General features: G+C 48.1%; 2 protein-coding genes across 1 annotated transcript; one reads left to right on the forward strand and one right to left on the reverse strand.

Moving 5' to 3' along the window:
• The window catches only part of LOC103282416 (zinc finger and SCAN domain-containing protein 2), a 136603-nt gene that overhangs the window by 84843 nt on the left and 26406 nt on the right, over positions 1–25354 (reverse strand).
• On the forward strand, positions 13941–19172 carry LOC134296959 (gastrula zinc finger protein XlCGF49.1-like). Its single transcript, XM_062973174.1, has one exon. It carries the CDS (start codon positions 14763–14765, stop codon positions 15348–15350), a length of 588 nt encoding a protein of 195 aa, XP_062829244.1. The 5' UTR covers positions 13941–14762; the 3' UTR covers positions 15351–19172.

Below are 25354 nucleotides of genomic sequence, written 5' to 3' on the forward strand. Positions count from 1 at the left end.
TGAGTCGTTACTCCATTAACTGTCAGGTACTGGGCAGGGGCTGAGCCAAGGATGGGTGTTTGTTCAGCACGCCTGGGGCGTCCCACCCCAGCAGACATCCCCAAGGATTCTCCTTTGGGCAAGATCCTGGCCGATTGGGGTGGGTTTGCATCGAAAAACATGGTGCAGGCCAGGTTGGTCCAACTAAGCAAGCGTAAGTGGCCCCTCGTGGCCCTTGAAGGAGGAGTCGCTTGGCCTCCACATGGCAGTGAGGATGAGAGTCTCATTTTGAAACTCCAGAGCCATTGCCATGGGGAGGGCAAGTGGACCCAACTTGCTTATGCTGCAATGTTCATGGCCTTAAGCCAGAGGGAGAGTGGAAGGAGAGAGGGGGTCCAAGTCTTCCCATGCAGGGACGTGGGCTCCAAACCTACTCTCCTTAGAAGCTCCTCTCTAGACCTACTTCCCCTCCCGCCTCCACCAGAAGAGGAACTTCTGGAGACATTTGCTTACCCCCCACCTTACCAACCCAGACCCCCATCCCTCGCCCCACCTCATCCCGCGCCCCCTCCCCCCGTTTTGAGCCCTGCACCGATCCAGAACCCCCAAATTGACCCCTCAAGGGAACTTCTGCTTCCCGGGATCCCCACTCTCCCAGATTCACTCTCCCAACCCCCTGTCCTTTCGCCCCGTCCCCCATCCGTCTCCCCGCCCTCTGTTTTTCCTCAGCCCCATCTCCCCTCCGTTTCCCATCCTCCTATTCCCTCTCAGCCCCCCCAATCCTCTCTCTCTCTCTCTCTCTCTCCTCCTCCTAACCCCCCCATTCTCCAATCCTCTTCTCCCTCTCCTTCTCAATTTCCTTTCCCATTTTTTAATGGCTATCTTCCATACACGCTACCCAGAGGATCACCTTTCCCGATCCCAGACCCTCTCGCCTCTCAGACTTTATTCCACCCTCTATTACTCCCCTCTGCGCCTCCTGCGGGGACCTCCCCCGTCTCTTCAGTACCCCCAGCTTCTCAAACCACCCCACCAGTCCCCCTAGCGCCCAAAAGACCCAGCCCCAACTGTCCCCCTTCCACTCCTTCGTCAGAAACTTCATCCCTCCCCCTTCAAAGGGTTTCCCAAACGCCAGAGGATCCCTTTGAGCCCCTCATCACCAAAAATAGCCTGCGGACCCGCCCCGCCACTGTAATGGCCCCTCTACGGGAGGTGGTCGGGGCAAGGGGAGACCCGGTCCTAATTCATGTCCCTTTCAGTACCACAGACCTCATTACCTGGAAGAAGACAACTGCACCACTTTCCCAGGACCCCTCAGAAATGACCGAACTTTTTAGAACTATTTTTCTAACCCATCGCCCCTCCTGGGCAGATGTTATGACTCTCTTGGGCTCTCTCCTTACTCAAGAGGAGAAGCGCCGCCTACTGGCCGCAGCTCAGGCTGAAATCATGAAGGCTGATGTAGATGACGGTAGAGATGCTGAAATTATTTTTCCAACAAAGGAAGACCCCAGCTGGGACTACAATACCAACGCTGGTATGATGTCTCTAAAGGCCTTCCATCGTGCCATCTTGGCTGGCCTGCCGTTGGTCTATCCTCGCCCCATAAACCTTTCTAAATACTATGACATAAAACAGACTCCTGAGGAAAGCCCCTCTGATTTTTATGATCGGTTATGTCGCACTGCAAAACAGTGGACACACATTGACCCCTCTGACCCCCAAAATGCATCCTCTTTAAATTCCCTGTTCATTGGCAGATCTTGCAGGGACATTCGGCTAAAACTCCAGAAACTGGAGGGGGGAGCAGGCATGCCCATCTCCCAGTTAATCAACATTGCTTTTAAGGTGTTCCACAACCGGGAGGATGCGGCAGCCCAGAAGGAAGAAGATGACCGAGAGGCTCAAGCTCAGGTCCAAGCAGCCAGTATGGTGGCTGCACTGGCAGAACGTGACAGGGGACGGGGAGTTGGGGAGAACAGAGAAAGGCCAGTTTGGAGGGACAGAGGGCAAGGAAGAGAACCACCAAGGGAACTCCGTTGTTATTACTGCCAGCAGAGGGGGCACTACAGGAGGGAATGTCCCGATCTCAAGGATAAGGGGCCAGAGAGCCGGGTCATGTGACTAGGGCAGCGGATCGTCTTGGCTCCCAGTGACCCGGTGGTGCCATTGAAGTTAGGAAAAAGAACTGTGGATTTCCTTCTAGACAGTGGGGCCACCCATTCAGTGGTCACCGAAGGGTTTCGGGGAACAGACATGGGAGCTAGGAAGACTCAGGTAGTGGGGGTCTCAGGGAAAGAGGCAGAGAGGTCTTTTCTCAAGCCCATGGAGTGTGAGGTGGGAGGAAAGACTCTGTCTCATGAGTTCCTGTACATGCCTGAGTGTCCAGTTCCCCTTCTGGGCCGAGACATCCTTTGCAAAATCAGGGCGCAGGTCACCTTTGGGCCAGAGAAGATCATCTTGGCTGTCCCAGAGGAGGAGGGGTGGAGGATACAGGCTCTCCTGCTTCATCAGCCCAGCCCCGAGGCTGACCTGATCCCTTTGGCCATTCTGGAACAAGTCGACCCTGTTGTGTGGGCCGATGGGATTCCAGGGAGGGCCAAGAACGTTGCCCCAGTCAAAATTGCCCTAAAACCAGACATCAGGCCTCCTAGGATTCCCCAATACCGCATCCCCCTCGAAGCCAAAAAGGGCCTCCAGCCCATCATTGAAAATTTTCTGAAGCACTCTCTGCTGAGAGAGTGCGCCTCCCCTTATAACACACCTGTGTTGCCAGTCAAGAAGCCCAACTCAGACGAATATCGCTTTGTGCAGGACCTCAGAGCCATCAATGCTGTTGTGGTGGACATTCATCCCGTGGTGCCAAACCCCTATACTCTTCTTTCCACTATCCCTCCTTCCTGCTCTTGCTTTACTGTTCTGGACTTAAAAGATGCATTTTTTTCTATCCCTCTACACGTAGATAGCCAAGAAATATTTGCCTTTGAGTGGGAGCATGTGGACTCGGCCAGGAAGGTGCAGCTCTGCTGGCAGGTTCTTCCGCAAGGTTTCACCTGTTCTCCTACGATCTTCAGCCAAAACCTCGCTTCGGAGCTGGACCGGTGGCCGGATCGGGACCAGGGGGTCCTTCTGCAATACATTGACGATCTCCTGCTTTGTTGTGAGGATGTACCTACCTGTGAAAGACTTACCGTCAGTCTCCTCAACTTCCTGGGAGAGGCTGGCTTCAAGGTCTCCAAAAAGAAAGCTCAAATCTGCAAGGACACTGTGCGTTACTTGGGGTTTGATGTCTCTCAAGGACAGCGGGCACTGGGGCCGGAGCGGAAGGAAGCTATCTGTAAGGTCCGAGAGCCCAAGACCAAGAAGCAACTGCGGGGTTTTTTGGGCATGGCTGGCTTCTGCAGAATCTGGGTGCCCAACTTCGGACTGCTCGCCAGGCCTCTTTATGAGGCAACCACCGGACCGGAGACTTTCCTCACCTGGACCGCAGAATGCAGGACAGCCTTCGATGCCATCAAGAAAGCCCTCATGTCTGCACCAGCCTTGGGACTCCCTGACATGACCAAGCCCTTCTTCCTTTATGTTCACGAACGTCGGGGGGTGGCAGCGGGGGTGCTGACCCAACCACTGGGCAGCGCCAAAAGGCCAGTCGCCTACTTCTCTAAGCGACTGGACCCCACCAGCCTTGGGTGGCCAGCCTGCCTTCGGGCCGTGGCTGCCACTGCTATGCTGGCTGAGGAGGCCCGGAAGCTGACACTGGGCCAACCAATGACTGTCTATGTGCCCCATAGCGTCCTGGCAGTCCTGGATGCTAAGGGGACCAACTGGCTGTCAGCAGGACGGCTCACTCGCTACCAGGCTTTGCTCATCGACCAGGGAGATCTCACCCTGGCCACCACCAACTGCCTCAACCCAGCCACCCTGATGCCCATCGAATCAGCCGAAGGGGACGACCAGGAGCCACATGATTGCATCGCCACCATTGAAGAAGTCTACTCCAGCCGGCCGGACCTCAAGGACCAACCACTTCCCCAGGCAGACTTGGAATACTACACTGATGGGTCGAGCAGTGTCCATCAGGGCGTGAGGAAGGCGGGCTATGCAGTTGTTACTCTGTGGGACACCATAGAGGCAGAGCCATTGCCAGCCGGTACCTCCGCCCAAAAGGCAGAACTCATCGCCCTCACCAGAGCTCTGGAGCTGGCAGCAGGAAGGACTGCCAACATCTACACAGACTCTAAGTTTGCCTTCAATGTCCTGCATGCCCACGGAGCCATCTGGAAGGAGAGGGGACTGCTGACCACCGCAGGCAGCCCAGTCAAGCACCAGGCAGAAATCCTGAGACTGTTGGACGCTGTCTGCAAGCCCACTGCTGTTGCTGTCATCCACTGTCGGGGACACCAGGCGGGAGACCAGGACGCTGCCAGGGGAAACAGGAGAGCAGATGCCGCGGCTAAGGGGGCCGCCAACAAAACGCCCACCTTCCAGGGAGCCCTCATCCCGGACACCACCATCACCAGCCTCCCTCTGTATGGAACTGTGGACGATGAGTTTGCTAGGAAGGAAGGACTGACACAGGATGGGGGTTGGTGGAAGGACAGCCAAGGCCGTCTGCTCCTCACAGATCCCCTGATGCGTGAAGTGGCCCTCCGCCTTCACAAAAGCACCCACTGGGGTCATGATGCCATGCTGGAACACCTCAGATCCTTCTTCATTGGACCACGCATGGCCCAACAGTCTATCTGGGCCTGTAAGCGATGCCTCCTCTGCCTAAAGAACAACCCCAAGATCCAGAAGAAGCCAGAAGTGGGGCATCTCAGGGCAGGACTGCAGCCAGGACAGGTATGGCAGGTGGATTTTGCTGAATTGCCCTCCAGTAAGAAGTACAAATACCTGTTGGTGTTTGTGGATTGCTACAGCGGGTGGCCTGAAGCTTTCGCCTGCTATACTTGTACTGCCAAAGAGGTCACTCAAGCCCTCCTCCATGACATCATCCCACGTTTCGGCCTGCCCCTCTGCATTTCTTCGGATAACGGGAGTTCTTTCATCTCCAAGGTCACCCAACAGGTCTCTCGGGTCCTCCAGATCCGGTGGGACTTGCATTCCAGCTGGCACCCAGAAGCAAGCGGCAAGGTTGAAAGGATGAACCAAACCCTTAAGAGACAAGTGGCGAAAATCTGTCAGCAAGCTAACCTACCTTGGCCAGAGGCTCTTCCACTCGCTCTCACTCGAGTCAGGGCTGCCCCTAGGGGCAAGTTAAAATTAAGTCCTTTTGAAATTCTTTATGGTAGACCTTTTCCTTCTTCCTAGGTTCCCTTGAAGGCTGAACACCTACATGAGGTGGGCTCCGAAAGCCTTAGAGCTAGGCTGTCTTCTCTTACCTCTGTCCTCTCTTCTCTAAACAGGTACCTACTCTCCCACCTTCCTGTCCCCTTGGATGCTCCAGTCCACGACTTTTCCATTGGAGATTGGGTCTTCGTGCGGACGTGGCGACCGGAGCCTCTGACTGAGAAGTGGGTCGGACCTCACCAAGTCCTCCTGACCTCCTACACCGCTTGCAAGGTAGCTGGAATCCGTGCCTGGATCCATCACACCAGGCTCAAGAGCGCTCCTGAACCGGAGCCAGCCCCCACCAGCGGTGAGGAAGACAAAGATCTGTGGACAGCTGAGCTGGGAGACGACCTGAAGGTGTTGTTCCGGAAAACACCTCCTCAGGGACCGCCGCCCGCGAACTGTCCTGACCCACACCCTCCCGAGGCCCGGAGAAAGACCAAAAGCCAGAGACCAAAGCACAAGACCCTCTCCAAGGACCTCTCCAAATTCCATCCTTCTAGCACCACGGGAACACCCCCATTTGGACCTACAAACATTTGACAGCTCGCTTTGACAGCTGTCAAATCGGCCCTCACTTCAACCCCCGCTCGGAAGAGCTAACCCCACGATTCCACTGGGAGCTGTCCGGCGTGCTGAATCAGGAGCCGTGAGTCCTAATTTCCCTTCTAGTTTTCTCTCTGCTCTCTCCCTGTCTTTCCCACTAGGAGCTGTCCCTGGTACTTAACCCTAGAAAATGCTAACCCTAGTTCTCATCTTTTCTCTGACTCTCCCTGCCAGTTCTAGCCCGGTGTTGTATGAATGGCTTTCTTCTAAAGTAAACTTCTGGCAACAGTTGGCCACAAAAGCCTTAAATGTCTCAGATTTTTGCCTGTCCAGTGGAGCCTCAGCCACAGACCTGTTTTCCACCTGTTTAATTGGCATTCCAGAACCTCTGGAAATTTTTAGAAATTATACCATGTTCCAAGACATCCCAAAGGATATGTCATACAGAGATCTCTCTAACTGGGGAAGAGTCTCCATGGACAAGTTGCCTGGCATGGCTGCCATCCGCCTTGCTCATGTTCCTCAGGCAGAAAATTGTTTTCAAATACCCACCTGCATCGGTGAGTGCCATCAGCTTCCCATTGACAACTCTCTAAATTGTACACATATAGAAAAACTGTCTCATTTGAATGCCCATTTGGTCCTGCCCCCAGGATGGTTTTTCCTGTGTGGACAGACAGCCTATGGTTATCTACCTGCCAATACCTCCATGGGGAATTGTGCATTGGGTAGGCTGTCTCTTTTTATGCCCTCCAAGAACGACTTAGAGTTGGCACACTCTTTGGGTCGGAAGGCAAGATCCATTCAGAACTTGGACCCGAATTGTGACCCCTCAGTAGTGCTAAAAGGTATCCCACAATTTGTGGCGGCTGCATTGTTCACTCCTGGAGTGGCCTCAGCCATGAATTATAGGGCCATAAAGCACCTGGCCTGCGCTCTGGTCAAAAACATCAATTATACCTCTCAAGCCTTGGCATCAGTGGCCAAGGAAATGCATGAGCTGCGGGAGGCTGTATTAGATAACAGGGCAGCTATTGATTTCCTCCTATTGAAAAACCACTATGGCTGTGAGAGTGTAAGGCACATGTGCTGCTTTAATTTGACAGACCAGACTCCTATGATTCATAAATCCATCGAGGGTTTGAATGATTTGGCCTCAGGAATTAAGGAGACGACTGGATTCGACCTTAGTTTTCTTACCGACTGGCTCCCTTCTTTAGACTGGTTGAGGAAAGGTTTCCTCCTCTTTCTAGCGGTAATCCTTTTCCTCCTAATAATAAGCTGCTGCTGGTCGCATTTGCCCGCTCTGTTCCAAATTTGTCGCAAAAAGAACCATTCGAACCCCTCTCAGCAGATGGCCATGCTGCCGCTGAGAGGTTATAACGCTTATGCGGTAGGGCAGGGGCGAAATAGGCTCCGCCCATCTCGCCCCGCCCTCCCGAGTGGGGGTATGATAACCGTCGCCCCCGCTTTCAAATTGATTTGAAAACGCTGCAGAGAGTTCCATAGATTACTCTCCAAAAGAACGGAGCGGGACCGCAACAGACTATTATTAAAAGACCTTTTTTCCTTCATTTTCCTCTTCCCTGAACTATGTAACAAATCCCCCCAATAAAAGTAGCATTTATTTTAACAATAACACTCTCTATCTGGTTATTTTGTATCTTTTCTCTGACTCCTTTCCTTTGCATGCAATCTCTCTCTCCCTCCCGTCCCTTTAAACTCCGGTTGAGGTTTCCCTGCCATAGATTAACATGGCGGTCGATATAAATTGGCTCATATCTCTATCAAAATTACCCCTAGAACGCTCCTCTTTTAGTCCTAACCCTTTCTAAGGCTCCTGACTCGAAGACAACCAGCAGAACCAGAATCGGTCCAGTTTTCGGCACCTCATCAGCTGACTGTCAAACGGGACCGACAGCTCCTTTCAAGCCAAGCAGCTGCCTTATCCCGGGTTTTCCTCTCCCCGCGACTCGCGGAATGGTTTTCCCTAGCCCCTTTCTGTGAATTGGGGATGGGGGGATCGCTCCCTCGCGGGGGAGACATAGTTCTCCAAGGACCCTCACCCTCTACAGCTGCCAGGGGGTGACAGACGGGTGCACTCCACGTTTCATGCATACTTTTGTGATTTTATGAAAGAGAAGAACACTCTTCCCCACACCCACCCCTGGAACTTATGAAATCCTATACCTCCAAAGACTTACTAACCCATATGTGCCCCTTCCCCATGCCATCTCTATGAATTCCTTATGAACTCTTTCTCCTCATGTATTTGTGAATTTTCATATTCTATGTACTTGGACACACTCATGACTCGCTGTGTATGAATTTCAAATCGTTGGGCTAACTTCATGAATTGTGAAATCATGCTGCTTGAACCCCACTTCTATATTGGATTCCCCAGATGTTGTGAACTTCGTCCTTATCAAATGTTTTCTATTGCTTATTTCTATTGTTTATATCATTCATGATTCCCCTTTATGCAATGTCACCCACCTTTATGGATTCTCCTTTATCTCCTTTATCTACCTATCTGCCTATATGTATTTATACTCTTTGGGATCCCCGGAAAATATGTGTTTTTCCCAGCTGGGTTTATATTCCAACTTTATTTTTAATTTTCATTTTATCCCATATAATTGACAGATCATGAAATCAAATGGGAAATATTATGACCCCAACCTGAACTCTAGCCCCATGACTCAGACCTCCCTTCCCAAAAACAAAGGATAATCTGCCACAGTTTAATCCCATCTCATTCCGATCGCATGGACAATATAGGGCGAGTCACCAAAACTCCTAAAGGTGACTCGCCCCCAAGGCAAACATTGTCACATCTCAGGCCAGGACGCCGCAGGAAGGCACCCTGTGGGGCCGTCAATGATGGCTCATCACCACCCATCACCACTTCCTGTCTGACACCCCAAAGACATATCTAAAATCTGCGAACGTGACAGGGCCCCGGACATCCTTGATGGGTGTCATTAATTCCTTTAGAAATTGGCTGGGCCAGAATTAATCCGATGTTTCCTGTCCGGTCACCGCATTGTTTCTATAGCTCCCGCCTCCTCCTCTCTGATTGGCCCGAGGGGGGACAAAAAACGGCTCCCCATTGGGCCAGCAGGGCAAGGCGGGAAACGAAAGCCCGCCTCGTTCAACCTCTCAGCCTATCCGCGATCAGATGGGCAGGGAAGCGGGGCGGGAAATTCAAAGGGCTGTCAGACCGAAACACTGTATAAATATGACTTTATTTGAAACATATGTTACGCTAGTAGATTGAATGATCGCTATTAGCGTCCTTTTCAGCTGAATTGCTCAATAAAACTCCTTGGCGGATTTTCCTTCAACTTGGCGGACCTTCTTCATTCCAGGCTTCAGGTTGTATTGCGGCTTATATTCTTCTTTTGGCTTCGCCAAGGTCCGTTCCCTCAGGACCGGATCGGCTCTCTCCTTAAGGGACCCGATCCCCCAGAAACGCGGTCGATAACACTCCCTCCCTTCCTCCCTCCCTCCCTCCCTCCCTCCCTTCCTCCCTCCCTTCCTCCCTCCCTTCCTCCCTCCCTTCCTTCCTCCCTCCCTTCCTTCCTCCCTCCCTTCCTCCCTCCCTTCCTCCCTCCCTTCCTCCCTCCCTTCCTTCCTCCCTCCCTTCCTCCCTCCCTTCCTTCCTCCCTCCCTTCCTCCCTCCCTTCCTCCCTCCCTTCCTCCCTCCCTTCCTCCCTCCCTTCCTCCCTCCCTTCCTTCCTCCCTCCCTTCCTCCCTCCCTTCCTCCCTCCCTTCCTTCTTCCCTCCCTCCCTTCCTCCCTCCCTCCCTTCCTCCCTCCCTTCCTTCTTCCCTCCCTCCCTCCCTTCCTCCCTCCCTTCCTTCTTCCCTCCCTCCCTCCCTTCCTCCCTCCCTTCCTCCCTCCCTCCCTCCCTTCCTCCCTCCCTTCCTCCCTCCCTCCCTCCCTTCCTCCCTCCCTTCCTCCCTCCCTCCCTTCCTCCCTCCCTTCCTCCCTTCCTTCCTCCCTCCCTTCCTCCCTCCCTCCCTTCCTTCCTCCCTCCCTTCCTCCCTCCCTTCCTCCCTCCCTTCCTTCCTCCCTTCCTTCCTCCCTCCCTTCCTCCCTCCCTTCCTCCCTCCCTTCCTTCTTCCCTCCCTCCCTTCCTCCCTCCCTCCCTCCCTCCCTTCCTTCTTCCCTCCCTCCCTCCCTTCCTCCCTTCCTTCTTCCCTCCCTCCCTCCCTCCCTCCCTCCCTTCCTTCCTCCCTCCCTTCCTCCCTCCCTCCCTCCCTTCCTCCCTCCCTTCCTCCCTTCCTCCCTCCCTCCCTCCCTTCCTCCCTTCCTCCCTCCCTTCCTCCCTCCCTCCCTCCCTTCCTTCCTCCCTCCCTTCCTCCCTCCCTCCCTTCCTCCCTCCCTCCCTTCCTCCCTCCCTCCCTCCCTTCCTCCCTCCCTTCCTCCCTCCCTTCCTCCCTCCCTTTCAAGATACTGGTACTAACCTTTAAGGCCTTACATGGTTTGGGGCCGGCGTACCTGAGGGCCCGCTTATCCCCCTACCAACCCCAGATATTACTTCGGTCCAAAGACCAAAATCATTTGTCTTCTACTAGGCAGAGAGCCTTCTCGATTGTAGCCTTGCTCTTCCGACAAGCATTCAAGCGGGGGCGAGAGGAGTCTTTGTCTCAGATGTGGCTGGTGGGGACGAGGGAGGGAGAGGGCCTTCTCGGCAGTGCCCCCCCCCCCCCCGGCTCTGGAACTCTCTCCCTAAGGAGATCAGGTTACCGCCTTCCCTGCCCATTTTCCGCCGGGAATTGAAAACATGGTTGTTCCAGAGCGCATTTGAATGAATAGGCCCAATAGAGGCAATAGAAAAAGGAGGGAAGGAAGGGAGGGAGGAAGGGAGGGAGGAAGGGAGGGAGGTAATCCGGTACTCAATCGGTAGCCAGTGCAGCTGTTGTAGAATTGGGGTGATACGCCACCTCGCCGGCACCCCGGCAAGAAGACGGAGCCGCCGCGTTTTGCACCAGCTTTAGTTTCCGGATCACTGACAGAGGAAGGCCAATGTTGAGGGCGTGACAGTAGCCGAGCCTCAAGATGACCGTCGCCTGGATCACCGTAGCCAGGTCGTTCCTAGAAAGGTAGGGAGCCAGTCGCCTAGCCTGACGTAGATGGAAAAACGCAGATCTGCTCACAGCAGAGACCTGGAACTCCATTGTGAGCAGAGGGTCCAATAAGACACCAAGACTTTTTACAGAAGATGACGGACGCAGTGTCTCGCCATCCAGGGTAGGCAGCTGCATCTCCCCCCCACCCGGACGGCCCAGCCAAAGGATCTCCGTCTTCGCTGGATTCACCCTCAACCTGCTGGCACGCAATCATCCAGTAACGGCCTCAAGGCACTGATGGAAACTATCGGGTACGGAGTCCGGCTGGCCCTCCATCCTCAGAATGAGCTGAGTGTCATCAGCGTACTGGTGGCACTCGAGCCCAAAGCTCCGCACCAGTCGGGCAAGCGGTCGCATATAGATGTTAAATAATAGAGGAGAGAGAATAGCTCCCTGTGGGACCCCACAAGTTAGTGGAGACCACGCGGAAACCATCCCTCCCCTCACCACCCGCTGTCCCTGATTCTGGAGGAAGGAGGACACCCATTTAAGGGGTATCCCCCTAACCCCCGTCATGGCTAGGCGGTGGGTCAATAGATTGTGATCGACCGTATCAAATGCTGCTGTGAGATCCAATAACACAAGCAGCGCTGATCCGCCTTGATCCCTTTGGCAGCGAAGCTGATCTGTGATGGCAACTAGCACAGTCTCCGTCCCGTGCCCCCTACGGAAGCCGGACTGGAAGGGATCAAGTCCGGCTGTGCGATTGAGGAACTGCTGCAACTGTTCCGCTGCTGCCCTCTCAACCACCTTGCCCAGAAACGGAAGATTCGAGACTGGGCGGTAGCTAGCGGGAACCGAACGATCTAAGTCTGGTTTCTTCAGCAGCGGAGATACCATCGCCTCTTTTAAACTCTCTGGAAAAACTCCTTGCTCAAGGGAGCTATTTATTATATTCAACAGAGGTTCACGTAATCCCTCCAGGCAAGATCTTACTAGCCAGGAGGGACACGGATCGAGGGAGCAGGTGGTCGGCCTAGTTGCAGTCATCTGGTGGCACAAGCTATACCTGGTACTACCCAGATGACGGTCAGAAGCATCATCTTTAGCACATAATTTTAGTTCGAGCCACAACATTGTCTCCTGTGCAAAAGCAAACTTTTGCCTTTATTTTTCCTTCATTTACAATGTAATGTCTTCCTGTCCTTGTTGCCTTTCTATGAATCCGCTGCAGTTTGCCAATGTCCTTTCTAAAATGGACTGAACTGAGCAGAACTGGGCAGGAATCATGTCTCCCACCCAAGGGTGCTGTTGGAGTGCAGAAGGATCTGGAGGGCAGCAGGATTCCCACTCACCCTGGGGGTCTGTCCATCTGTCTCTATACCGCCTTCTCTCATGTACTGCTGCTAGGCTGAGTGCCTTGGCTCTGGCTGAAGTTACATACCTTTGTGGTATAGGTTTTGTAAGAATGCAGTATGTCAAGGAACTTTGTGGCCTAATGTGCTCTCAGTGTCTCCAGGCGCCTTGCTTTAGAAACGTGGGGCAGGGATCACGCTGCAGGGAAAGAGAGGATCAGGAAAATATCTCTCCCCCAAGTTGGAGGAAGTATTTTTCTCCCAAGACTGATCACTTGGGATAGTCTGTCCATACAGATGGCCACTCAGGTTTTGAGTGGAGATGTGAAGAAGCGGGATCTAGGTAGGAAATGCTTTGCATCGTTAGCCCCTTTCCGTGTTGACCATATTATTAGAGGCCTTCCTTTACCAAGGTTGGATTAGACACAGGATCTTAGGCCGCTATCCCCTTTGCAGGGATTGTTCTTTGTTGGGCAAGTGTTAAAGTGCTTCTCAGCAGGCAACGGGCTCTTACCAGTTGGGCCAGTCTTTCTCCCCTCTTCCCCTGTGATTGCTACAGCACTAGGCTATTGTTCTTCATGTTCAATGAGATCTTTCTGTACTCTGCTCCTAATAAGATTTTCCTCTTATTCATCTCGCAGGTAACCTCTAAACGAACCTTATGAAGAAAACATTGCCGTTTACCTTACGTCTGAAAGGAAAATACGCAGGATTAACAACAAGAAGAAATAAATTGGAGAAATTATATTTCAAGCTACATACCTTTAAATGTAAGGAAAGGGAGGATTGTGCTGTAAAAAGAGGGGTTGGTAAAGAGAAAATAAGGCTACAGCAATACAGAGACTGGGAAGAGGAAATGTCCTATTCAGGAGTCCATATCTCTGAACTTCAGGCATAATATTAGAATAATAAATGTTAAAAAAATGGAAACTTCATTGTCAAAATCACACACAGGGGAGAAGCGACATAATTGTAAGGACTGTGGGAAATGTTTCATTGAGAGAAGTTCTCTTGCTAAACATCAACGAACTCACACAGGAGAGAAGCCATATAAATGTGTGGAATGTGGAAAGAGTTTCAGTCAGAGTGGAAATCTATGCACCCATCAAAGGACTCACACAGGGGAGAAGCCACATAAATGCATGGAATGTGGAAAGAGCTTCAGTGAGAGTGGACATCTGCGTATCCATCAAAGGATGCACACAGGAGAGAGGCCACATAAATGCATGGAATGTAGAAAGAGCTTCAGTGAGAGTGGACATCTACGCACCCATCAAAGGACTCACACAGGAGAGAAGCCACATACATGCATGGAATGTGGAAAGAGCTTCAGTCAGAGTGGACATCTGCGTATCCATCAAAGGATGCACACAGGAGAGAAGCCACATAAATGCATGGAATGTGGAAAGAGCTTCAGTCGGAGTGGAGATCTCCGTAACCATCAAAGGATGCACACAGGTGAGAGACCGTATAAATGCATGGAATGTGGAAAGAGCTTCAGTCGGAGTCGAGATCTCCGTAACCATCAAAGGATGCACACAGGTGAGAGACCACATAAATGTGTGGAATGTGGAAAGAGATTCAGTCAGAGTGGACATCTGCGTATCCATCAAAGGACTCACACAGGGGAGAAGCCACATACATGCATGGAATAGAGCTTCAGTAAGAGTGGACATCTGCGTATCCATCAAAGGATACACACAGGAGAGAAGCCACATACATGCATGGAATGTGGAAAGAGCTTCAGTGAGAGTGGAAATCTACGCGCCCATCAAAGGACTCACACAGGAGAGAAGCCACATAAATGCATGGAATGTGGAAAGAGCTTCAGTCGGAGTGACTATCTACGTTCCCATCAAAGGATGCACACAGGAGAGAGGCCACATACATGCATGGAATGTGGAAAGAGCTTCAGTGAGAGTGGAAATCTACGCACCCATCAAAGGATGCACACAGGAGAGAGGCCACATACATGCATGGAATGTGGAAAGAGCTTCAGTGAGAGTGGAAATCTACGCACCCATCAAAGGACTCACACAGGGGAGAAGCCACATACATGCATGGAATGTGGAAAGAGCTTCAGTCAGAGTGGACATCTGCGTATCCATCAAAGGATGCACACAGGAGAGAAGCCACATAAATGCATGGAATGTGGAAAGAGCTTCAGTCGGAGTGGAGATCTCCGTAACCATCAAAGGATGCACACAGGTGAGAGACCGTATAAATGCATGGAATGTGGAAAGAGCTTCAGTCGGAGTCGAGATCTCCGTAACCATCAAAGGATGCACACAGGTGAGAGACCACATAAATGTGTGGAATGTGGAAAGAGATTCAGTCAGAGTGGACATCTGCGTATCCATCAAAGGACTCACACAGGGGAGAAGCCACATACATGCATGGAATAGAGCTTCAGTAAGAGTGGACATCTGCGTATCCATCAAAGGATACACACAGGAGAGAAGCCACATACATGCATGGAATGTGGAAAGAGCTTCAGTGAGAGTGGAAATCTACGCGCCCATCAAAGGACTCACACAGGAGAGAAGCCACATAAATGCATGGAATGTGGAAAGAGCTTCAGTCGGAGTGACTATCTACGTTCCCATCAAAGGATGCACACAGGAGAGAGGCCACATACATGCATGGAATGTGGAAAGAGCTTCAGTGAGAGTGGAAATCTACGCACCCATCAAAGGATGCACACAGGAGAGAGGCCACATACATGCATGGAATGTGGAAAGAGCTTCAGTCGGAGTCGAGATCTCCGTAACCATCAAAGGACTCACACAGGTGAGAGACCACATAAATGTGTGGAATGTGGAAAGAGCTTCAGTCGGAGTCGAGATCTCCGTAACCATCAAAGGACTCACACAGGTGAGAGACCACATAAATGTGTGGAATGTGGAAAGAGATTCAGTCAGAGTGGACATCTGCGTATCCATCAAAGGACTCACACAGGGGAGAAGCCACATAAATGCATGGAATGTGGAAAGAACTTCAGTAACAGTTCGAATCTTCGTACCCATCAAAAGATTCACACAGGAGAGAAGCCACATAAATAGGACAAGTGCCAAGAAGCCAGAATGTTTGTCCAAAGAACTTCTAACGACTATGACTCAAAAGAGACATGAACAGGAAGTGGAAGGGGAAGAAATCACAAAATCATATAACCAGAGAGTTGGAAGAGACCTCATGGGACATCTAGTCCAACCCCCTGCCAAGAAGCAGGAAATTGCATTCAAAGCACCCCGGACAGATGGCCATCCAGCCTCTGCTTAAAAGCCTCCAAAGAAGGTTCCACAGCTGAACTGCTCTCACAGTGAGGAACTTCTTCCTTATGTTCAGGTGGAATTCCCTTTCCTGTATTTTGAAGCCATTATTCTGCATCCTTGTTTGCAGAGCAGCAGATAACAAGCTTGCTCCCTCCTCCTTATGGGATTTTGGCCTGCATAAATAGGGGCAGAGTGTCTAGATCCAGGGAAGTCATGGCACCCCTCTATTCTGCCTTGGTCAGACCACTTTACCTGGAATCACACTGTGTCTAGTTCTGGGCACTGCAATTGAAAGGAGACGTTGAAAAGCTGGAAGGTGTCCAGAGGATGGCGACTAAAATGATCAAGGGTCTGAAGAACAAGCCCCATGGGGAGCGGCTTAAAGACCTGGGCATGTTTAGCCTGCAGAAGAGAAGGCTGAGAGAAGAATGAATAAATGCATGTACAAGTATATATGAAAATATCAATCTGGGTTTGTAAAAGGAAGACAAATGTCACGTTTGATAGGAAGAGTATTAAACAAAATATGTGTGTCTCAAGAGAGGAAGTTAAAAGTGGGGATACTAGCATTAGATATATTTTATGTGAAGGGAAGTCATAGGGAAGAGGGAGGGAGCTTGTTTTCTGCTGCCCTGCAGACTAGGACACGGAACAATGGCTTCAAACTACAGGAAAGGAGATTCCACCTGAACATCAGGAAGAACTTCCTCACGGTGAGAAGGGCTGTTTGACAGTGGAACTCTCTCCCCCGGGCCGTGGTGGAGGCTCCTTCCTTGGAGGCTTTTAAGCAGAGGCTGGATGGCCATCTGTCGGGGGTGCTTTGAATGCGATTTCCTGCTTCTTAGCAGGGGGTTGGACTAGATGGCCCATGTGGTCTCTTCCAACTCTACTATTCTATGATTCTATGATTCTATGATTCTATGATTCTAATGCCTTGATTGTGTAGCATGGCAGATAATAAGTGAGATTATGAATTAATTTGGAATGGGAAGTAGAATAAAAGGATGATTAGAACCATTTTATTTGCTATGGTGATAGAATTATTTGCAAACGCCATCCAAAAAGTAAGAATGTAGAAGGTGTAGGAATAAAGGAAAAGCAGAAGGTGAGCTTATTTGCTGATGACACATTGTTATTGATTAAATATCTGGGTAGGTCAAATGGATAGGAGAGAGGATCATTAAAAGATATTTGGGAAAACAACGGGTTTATATTATACAAAGAAAGAAGACTTTATAGAACAGAGCCATACGGGAATTAGAATCAAGAACAAATTAATATACCTGGGAGTAAGTATAACAAAGGACTTAAAAGAAATAGAAGAGGTAAATGTAGTAGCATTGAGGAAAATAGTTCAAAAAAATTAATACACATCTATCTTGGTTTGGAAAGACAGCAATACTAAAAATGAAAATGCTTCTGAGGATAAACTTTATACTTACATATACCTTATATTTATAATGCCATTTCAGATTACAGAAGAAGAGTTGAATTCATTATTTCTTTGCAACATTTCTACCCCACCTTTCTCCACCCCAAAGGAGACTCATTTGGACAAATGATAAATACTGTAATGGCAGTCAAAGAAATTGACTAAACAAATTACAGAACAGATCTCAAAAAGAAGAAGGATTAGCGCTCCCTCATATGAAAAAATATTATAAAGCAAACAGACTGAGATTGGTTATACAAGGAATGATGAAAAGGAGGATGTAGAATAGTTAATAATGGATTCAGGAAAAGTGGAAGAAGAAATTCGGAATATGTTTTAAAATAGTTTATGAGAAAAAAAAATAAGGTAAACTGGGAACCCAATGTTGAGTAATGCATTAGAAATATGGAACAAATACAGGAGAAAGTTAATAACAGATGGCTCAATAATAACCCCAATTATAATGGAAAAGACATTTTCAAAAAATAAAAAATATATATGATGGATAAAAAAATTAAGGGGAAAAACTTAGATAAAATAGGGGATTGGCTAAAGGTTGGAATGAAGAAAGAAAAGATTAGGAACATAAAAATTTGAAAGGAATATCCAGTAAAATTTCTAAAATATTAATTGAAAAAAACAAAGGAAAAGTAAAGAATAACACCTTCAAGAAGATTTGGAAAGAAGATATAGGAATGAAAATCAATGAAACAGAGGGGTTACAATTATGGGGACAAAGACACTTGAAAAATATATCCATATGTGTTAAAGAAAATTATTATTTAGTTGATGTGGAAATGGTACCTCACACCCATAAGAATAGGAAATATAAATAAAAACTACTCAAACAATTGCTGGAGAGGATGCCAAGAATCGGGAACATACATACATATGTGGTGGCAGTGTCAATATATAAATAATTTCTGGGGAAAAGTATTAAGAGAGATAGAAGACACAATGAACATTCAAATAGAAAGAAGTCTTAGCATGGCTTTATTCTCATTATATAATAATAAACAGTTGGAAAAAGAGGACAAAGATGCGATAACAAACGCATTAACAATTGCAAGACAGCTTATAGCAAGGAATTGGAAAAGGGAAATAAATATAGAGATAGAAGAATGGTATAAGGAAGTATGGAAACTGGGAAGAAATGATAGGTTGACGTGGAGAGGGATTTAGAAACAAAGTGGTTGTGATGATGTCTGGAGAAAATGTATTGGAAGAGGATTCAAAAAGAAAGACAGAATTACCTCCTCAAGAGGGAATGAAAAGGAATTTTGGACAGATGATAAATAAAAAAGTGACTTGGGGGAGGGAACACGGTGGTGAGGGTAAGAAATCTGTATAAGCGTGAAAATAACAGTAGATGCCAAATGTTAATGTATTGCAGATTGTACTGAATATAATGTGGCTGCTGTAAAAGGATGTACGATTTTTAAAAAAATAATAATAAATGTATTTGTAATTTGTATAAATATGCATTTGTTTTTCTTTCTTGTCTTTGAATATAAATTATTTTTAAAAACAGATTATGATGTAGCAGCTATAAAAGCCAATGTGATTCCAGGCTGTCCCGATAGGAGGATTCTGTCTATATCCAAGGAAGTCACGGCCTCCTTTCTTCTGCTTTGGTCAGACTCACCTGGAATGACCCTGTCTCCAGGTCTCAGTCCCACAATTCAAGACGGATATTAACAGGTCAGAATATCTCCAGAGACGGGATGTAGAGAAGGGCGGAGAGAGACAGCTGGGTATGTTTCACTTGGAGGAAAGAAGGAAGGGCTTCTCCCTCGGCAGGAAGGAAATGTTGGATCCCAAAAGGGTTGGCCGTGGTCAGGATGAGAGGTGGACGGAGAGGAAAGGCGTGTCCATGAGACCTCGTGTTGCCTCCTCCTGGAATGGACTCCTAGGACCCTAGAGCCGGAAGAGACCCCCAAGGGCCACCCCGTCCTGCCCCTGCCATGCAGGAAGGCACAATCAAAGCACTCCCGATAGAGAGCCTCTGCAGAGAAGCCTCCAGAGAAGGACACTCCACCACACTCTGAGGCAGCCTAGGCCACTCTCCAACAGCCCTTACTCGTTCTTATTGTGTATCTTTGTATATTAAGAGAAGACCTGTAAATAGTTATAAGTAGTGAATAAATCAAGAATAAAACCTCCAAGGACTTTGGATGAAAGTCAGAACTCAAGAGTGTTTATTCAAAGAGACGAACTAGTTTACAAGGCCAGAGCTGTGAAACTGTGACCAGGACTCTGCAGTGTTTTGGGGGTTGGAATCCACTCCTTGCCTATGAGACAGTCTGTCCCATTGTATAGCTGGAGGAGGCCGTGAGAGGACTGAATTCACCTGCCTGTCTAGCAGGGGTGTTGTGTGTGTGTTTTCCTCTGCTTCTCCTTTCCTTCCATCACTCATTAACACTGACTAGTTGTGCAGGCCTCACCTACACAACAGAAAGCATTTCCTGAAGGTAAGAGCTGTTCAGTAGTGGAGTCTGCTCCTATCGGGAGTCCATAAGAGTCTCCTTTGGAGGTTTTTAAGCTGAGATGGTATGACCATCTGTTGGGGGTGCTTTGGTGGTTTATTCCTGCGTGGTCTGAAGATGATGAGCCCCTCAGCACACAACCCAAACTGACTGGGAGGAGGAGGAGGAGATGTGTGTTCTTTCGCCATGAAACCACTGATCCCGTGGGTCGTGGAGTCCAGCCCCATTCTCTCCAAGCAGCGTCACAAGCCAGACCATCCTCCGCAGGTCGCTCTCCAGCCCCTTTTTGGGGTCATCCAGAGAGAGGACCCCCCCCATCTCTCTAGGCCCTTGCCTTCTTACCCAAATCAGAGATTCACAGAATAGTATATTTGGAAGAGACCACGAGGGCCATCTAGTCCAACCCCCTTCTGCCAGGCAGGAAAAGCAGAATCCCTTGCCAGAATCCCCGCAGGGTTCAATACTGTCTCCCACGCTGTGTAACATCAACATGAAGCCGTTGGGAGAGATCATCTGAAGTTTTGGAGTTCAATGTCATCTGTACGCAGAGGTCTTCCTTGTCAGTCGCAAGGCCAAACAGGGCACAGGGTCACAGCCTGTGTTGGATGGGTTACCTGTCCAAACGTCTCTCCCCTGATGAACCATCTCGGAGTCTAAGACCGTCTGGAGAGGCCCTGCTCTCAATCCCGCCCTCTTCGCTGGCATGATTGGCAGGGATGAGAGACAGGGCCTTCCTTCTCGGTAGTGGAAAGGATGGGAAGAGAAGAGAAAAAGGAAGGAAGGGCAAGAGAAAAGAAGACAAAGGAAGGGAAGGAAGGGGAAGAGAAAATAAGGCAAAGGAAAATATGGGAAGAGAAGAGAAAAAGGAAGGAAGGACAAGAGAAAAGATGGCAAAGGAAGGGAAGGAAGGAAGGGGAAGAGAAAATAAGGCAAAGGAAAATATGGGAAGAGAAGAGAAAAAGGAAGGAAGGGCAAGAGAAAAGAAGACAAAGGAAGGGAAGGAAAGGAAGGAAGGGGAAGAGAAAATAAGGCAAAGGAAAATATGGGAAGAGAAGAGAAAAAGGAAGGAAGGGCAAGAGAAAAGAAGACAAAGGAAGGGAAGGAAGGAAGGGGAAGAGAAAATAAGGAAAAGGAAAATATGGGAAGAGAAGAGACAAAGGAAGGAAGGGCAAGAGAAAAGAAGACAAAGGAAGGGAAGGAAGGAAGGGGAAGAGAAAATAAGGAAAAGGAAAATATGGGAAGAGAAGAGAAAAAGGAAGGAAGGGCAAGAGAAAAGAAGACAAAGGAAGGGAAGGAAGGAAGGGGAAGAGAAAATAAGGCAAAGGAAAATATGGGAAGAGAAGAGAAAAAGGAAGGGCAAGAGAAAAGAAGACAAAGGAAGGGAAGGAAGGAAGGGGAAGAGAAAATAAGGCAAAGGAAAATATGGGAAGAGAAGAGAAGAAGGAAGGGCAAGAGAAAAGAAGACAAAGGAAGGGAAGGAAGGAAGGGGAAGAGAAAATAAGGCAAAGGAAAATATGGGAAGAGAAGAGAAAAAGGAAGGAAGGACAAGAGAAAAGAAGACAAAGGAAGGGAAGGAAGGAAGGGGAAGAGAAAATAAGGCAAAGGAAGGGAAGGAAAGAAGGGGAAGAGAAAATAAGGCAAAGGAAAAGATGGGAAGAGAAGAGAAAAAGGAAGGAAGGACAAGAGAAAAGAAGACAAAGGAAGGGAAGGGAAGGAAGGAAGGGGAAGAGAAAATAAGGCAAAGGAAAAGATGGGAAGAGAAGAGAAAAAGGAAGGAAGGGCAAGAGAAAAGAAGACAAAGGAAGGGAAGGAAGGAAGGGGAAGAGAAAATAAGGCAAAGGAAAATATGGGAAGAGAAGAGAAAAAGGAAGGAAGGGCAAGAGAAAAGAAGACAAAGGAAGGGAAGGGAAGGAAGGAAGGGGAAGAGAAAATAAGGCAAAGGAAAATATGGGAAGAGAAGAGAAAAAGGAAGGAAGGGCAAGAGAAAAGAAGACAAAGGAAGGGAAGGGAAGGAAGGAAGGGGAAGAGAAAATAAGGCAAAGGAAAATATGGGAAGAGAAGAGAAAAAGGAAGGAAGGACAAGAGAAAAGAAGACAAAGGAAGGGAAGGGAAGGAAGGAAGGGGAAGAGAAAATAAGGCAAAGGAAAATATTGGAAGGGAAGAGAAAAAGGAAGGAAGGAAGGGCAAGAGAAAAGAAGACAAAGGAAGGGAAGGAAGGAAGGGGAAGAGAAAATAAGGCAAAGGAAAATATGGGAAGAGAAGAGAAAAAGGAAGGAAGGACAAGAGAAAAGAAGACAAAGGAAGGGAAGGAAGGAAGGGGAAGAGAAAATAAGGCAAAGGAAAAGATGGGAAGAGAAAAAGGAAGGAAGGACAAGAGAAAAGAAGACAAAGGAAGGGAAGGAAGGAAGGGGAAGAGAAAATAAGGCAAAGGAAAAGATGGGAAGAGAAGAGAAAAAGGAAGGAAGGACAAGAGAAAAGAAGACAAGGGAAGGGAAGGAAGGAAGGGGAAGAGAAAATAAGGCTAAGGAAAAGATGGGAAGAGAAGAGAAAAAGGAAGGAAGGACAAGAGAAAAGAAGACAAAGGAAGGGAAGGGAAGGAAGGAAGGGGAAGAGAAAAGAAGACAAAGGAAGGGAAGGAAGGAAGGGGAAGAGAAAATAAGGCAAAGGAAAAGATGGGAAGAGAAGAGAAAAAGGAAGGAAGGACAAGAGAAAAGAAGACAAAGGAAGGGAAGGAAGGAAGGGGAAGAGAAAATAAGGCAAAGGAAAAGATGGGAAGAGAAGAGAAAAAGGAAGGAAGGACAAGAGAAAAGAATACAAGGGAAGGGAAGGAAGGAAGGGGAAGAGAAAATAAGGCAAAGGAAAATATGGGAAGAGAAGAGAAAAAGGAAGGAAGGACAAGAGAAAAGAAGACAAAGGAAGGGAAGGGAAGGAAGGAAGGGGAAGAGAAAATAAGGCAAAGGAAAATATTGGAAGGGAAGAGAAAAAGGAAGGAAGGAAGGGCAAGAGAAAAGAAGACAAAGGAAGGGAAGGAAGGAAGGGGAAGAGAAAATAAGGCAAAGGAAAATATGGGAAGAGAAGAGAAAAAGGAAGGAAGGACAAGAGAAAAGAAGACAAAGGAAGGGAAGGAAGGAAGGGGAAGAGAAAATAAGGCAAAGGAAAAGATGGGAAGAGAAAAAGGAAGGAAGGACAAGAGAAAAGAAGACAAAGGAAGGGAAGGAAGGAAGGGGAAGAGAAAATAAGGCAAAGGAAAAGATGGGAAGAGAAGAGAAAAAGGAAGGAAGGACAAGAGAAAAGAAGACAAGGGAAGGGAAGGAAGGAAGGGGAAGAGAAAATAAGGCAAAGGAAAAGATGGGAAGAGAAGAGAAAAAGGAAGGAAGGACAAGAGAAAAGAAGACAAAGGAAGGGAAGGGAAGGAAGGAAGGGGAAGAGAAAAGAAGACAAAGGAAGGGAAGGAAGGAAGGGGAAGAGAAAATAAGGCAAAGGAAAAGATGGGAAGAGAAGAGAAAAAGGAAGGAAGGACAAGAGAAAAGAAGACAAAGGAAGGGAAGGAAGGAAGGGGAAGAGAAAATAAGGCAAAGGAAAATATGGGAAGAGAAGAGAAAAAGGAAGGAAGGGCAAGAGAAAAGAAGACAAAGGAAGGGAAGGGAAGGAAGGAAGGGGAAGAGAAAATAAGGCAAAGGAAAATATGGGAAGAGAAGAGAAAAAGGAAGGAAGGGCAAGAGAAAAGAAGACAAAGGAAGGGAAGGGAAGGAAGGAAGGGGAAGAGAAAATAAGGCAAAGGAAAATATGGGAAGAGAAGAGAAAAAGGAAGGAAGGACAAGAGAAAAGAAGACAAAGGAAGGGAAGGGAAGGAAGGAAGGGGAAGAGAAAATAAGGCAAAGGAAAATATTGGAAGGGAAGAGAAAAAGGAAGGAAGGAAGGGCAAGAGAAAAGAAGACAAAGGAAGGGAAGGAAGGAAGGGGAAGAGAAAATAAGGCAAAGGAAAATATGGGAAGAGAAGAGAAAAAGGAAGGAAGGACAAGAGAAAAGAAGACAAAGGAAGGGAAGGAAGGAAGGGGAAGAGAAAATAAGGCAAAGGAAAAGATGGGAAGAGAAAAAGGAAGGAAGGACAAGAGAAAAGAAGACAAAGGAAGGGAAGGAAGGAAGGGGAAGAGAAAATAAGGCAAAGGAAAAGATGGGAAGAGAAGAGAAAAAGGAAGGAAGGACAAGAGAAAAGAAGACAAGGGAAGGGAAGGAAGGAAGGGGAAGAGAAAATAAGGCTAAGGAAAAGATGGGAAGAGAAGAGAAAAAGGAAGGAAGGACAAGAGAAAAGAAGACAAAGGAAGGGAAGGGAAGGAAGGAAGGGGAAGAGAAAAGAAGACAAAGGAAGGGAAGGAAGGAAGGGGAAGAGAAAATAAGGCAAAGGAAAAGATGGGAAGAGAAGAGAAAAAGGAAGGAAGGACAAGAGAAAAGAAGACAAAGGAAGGGAAGGAAGGAAGGGGAAGAGAAAATAAGGCAAAGGAAAAGATGGGAAGAGAAGAGAAAAAGGAAGGAAGGACAAGAGAAAAGAATACAAGGGAAGGGAAGGAAGGAAGGGGAAGAGAAAATAAGGCAAAGGAAAATATGGGAAGAGAAGAGAAAAAGGAAGGAAGGACAAGAGAAAAGAAGACAAAGGAAGGGAAGGGAAGGAAGGAAGGGGAAGAGAAAATAAGGCAAAGGAAAATATTGGAAGGGAAGAGAAAAAGGAAGGAAGGAAGGGCAAGAGAAAAGAAGACAAAGGAAGGGAAGGAAGGAAGGGGAAGAGAAAATAAGGCAAAGGAAAATATGGGAAGAGAAGAGAAAAAGGAAGGAAGGACAAGAGAAAAGAAGACAAAGGAAGGGAAGGAAGGAAGGGGAAGAGAAAATAAGGCAAAGGAAAAGATGGGAAGAGAAAAAGGAAGGAAGGACAAGAGAAAAGAAGACAAAGGAAGGGAAGGAAGGAAGGGGAAGAGAAAATAAGGCAAAGGAAAAGATGGGAAGAGAAGAGAAAAAGGAAGGAAGGACAAGAGAAAAGAAGACAAGGGAAGGGAAGGAAGGAAGGGGAAGAGAAAATAAGGCAAAGGAAAAGATGGGAAGAGAAGAGAAAAAGGAAGGAAGGACAAGAGAAAAGAAGACAAAGGAAGGGAAGGGAAGGAAGGAAGGGGAAGAGAAAAGAAGACAAAGGAAGGGAAGGAAGGAAGGGGAAGAGAAAATAAGGCAAAGGAAAAGATGGGAAGAGAAGAGAAAAAGGAAGGAAGGACAAGAGAAAAGAAGACAAAGGAAGGGAAGGAAGGAAGGGGAAGAGAAAATAAGGCAAAGGAAAAGATGGGAAGAGAAGAGAAAAAGGAAGGAAGGACAAGAGAAAAGAATACAAGGGAAGGGAAGGAAGGAAGGGGAAGAGAAAATAAGGCAAAGGGAAATATGGGAAGAGAAGAGAAAAAGGAAGGAAGGACAAGAGAAAAGAAGAGAAAGGAAGGGAAGGAAGGAAGGAAGGGGAAGAGAAAATAAGGCAAAGGAAAATATGGGAAGAGAAGAGAAAAAGGAAGGAAGGACAAGACAAAAGAAGACAAAGGAAGAGAAGGGAAGGAAGGAAGGGGAAGAGAAAATGAGGCAAATGAAAATATGGGAAGAGAAGAGAAAAAGGAAGGAAGGACAAGAGAAAAGAAGAGAAAGGAAGGAAGGGGAAGAGAAAATAAGGCAAATGAAAATATGGGAAGAGAAGAGAAAAAGGAAGGAAGGACAAGACAAAAGAAGACAAAGGAAGAGAAGGGAAAGAAGGAAGGGGAAGAGAAAAGACAAAAGGAAGGGAAGGGAAGGAAGGAAGGGCAAGAGAAAATAAGGCAAAGGAAAATATGGGAAGAGAAGAGAAAAAGGAAGGG

Source organism: Anolis carolinensis, chromosome 2, assembly GCF_035594765.1.
Source record: "Anolis carolinensis isolate JA03-04 chromosome 2, rAnoCar3.1.pri, whole genome shotgun sequence".
Lineage (NCBI taxonomy): Eukaryota > Metazoa > Chordata > Lepidosauria > Squamata > Dactyloidae > Anolis > Anolis carolinensis.

Coding starts and splice junctions, on each gene's coding strand:
- LOC134296959 (XM_062973174.1), top strand. CDS start 14,763: ATGGAATGTGGAAAGAGCTTCAGTGAGAGTGGAAATCTACGCGCCCAT.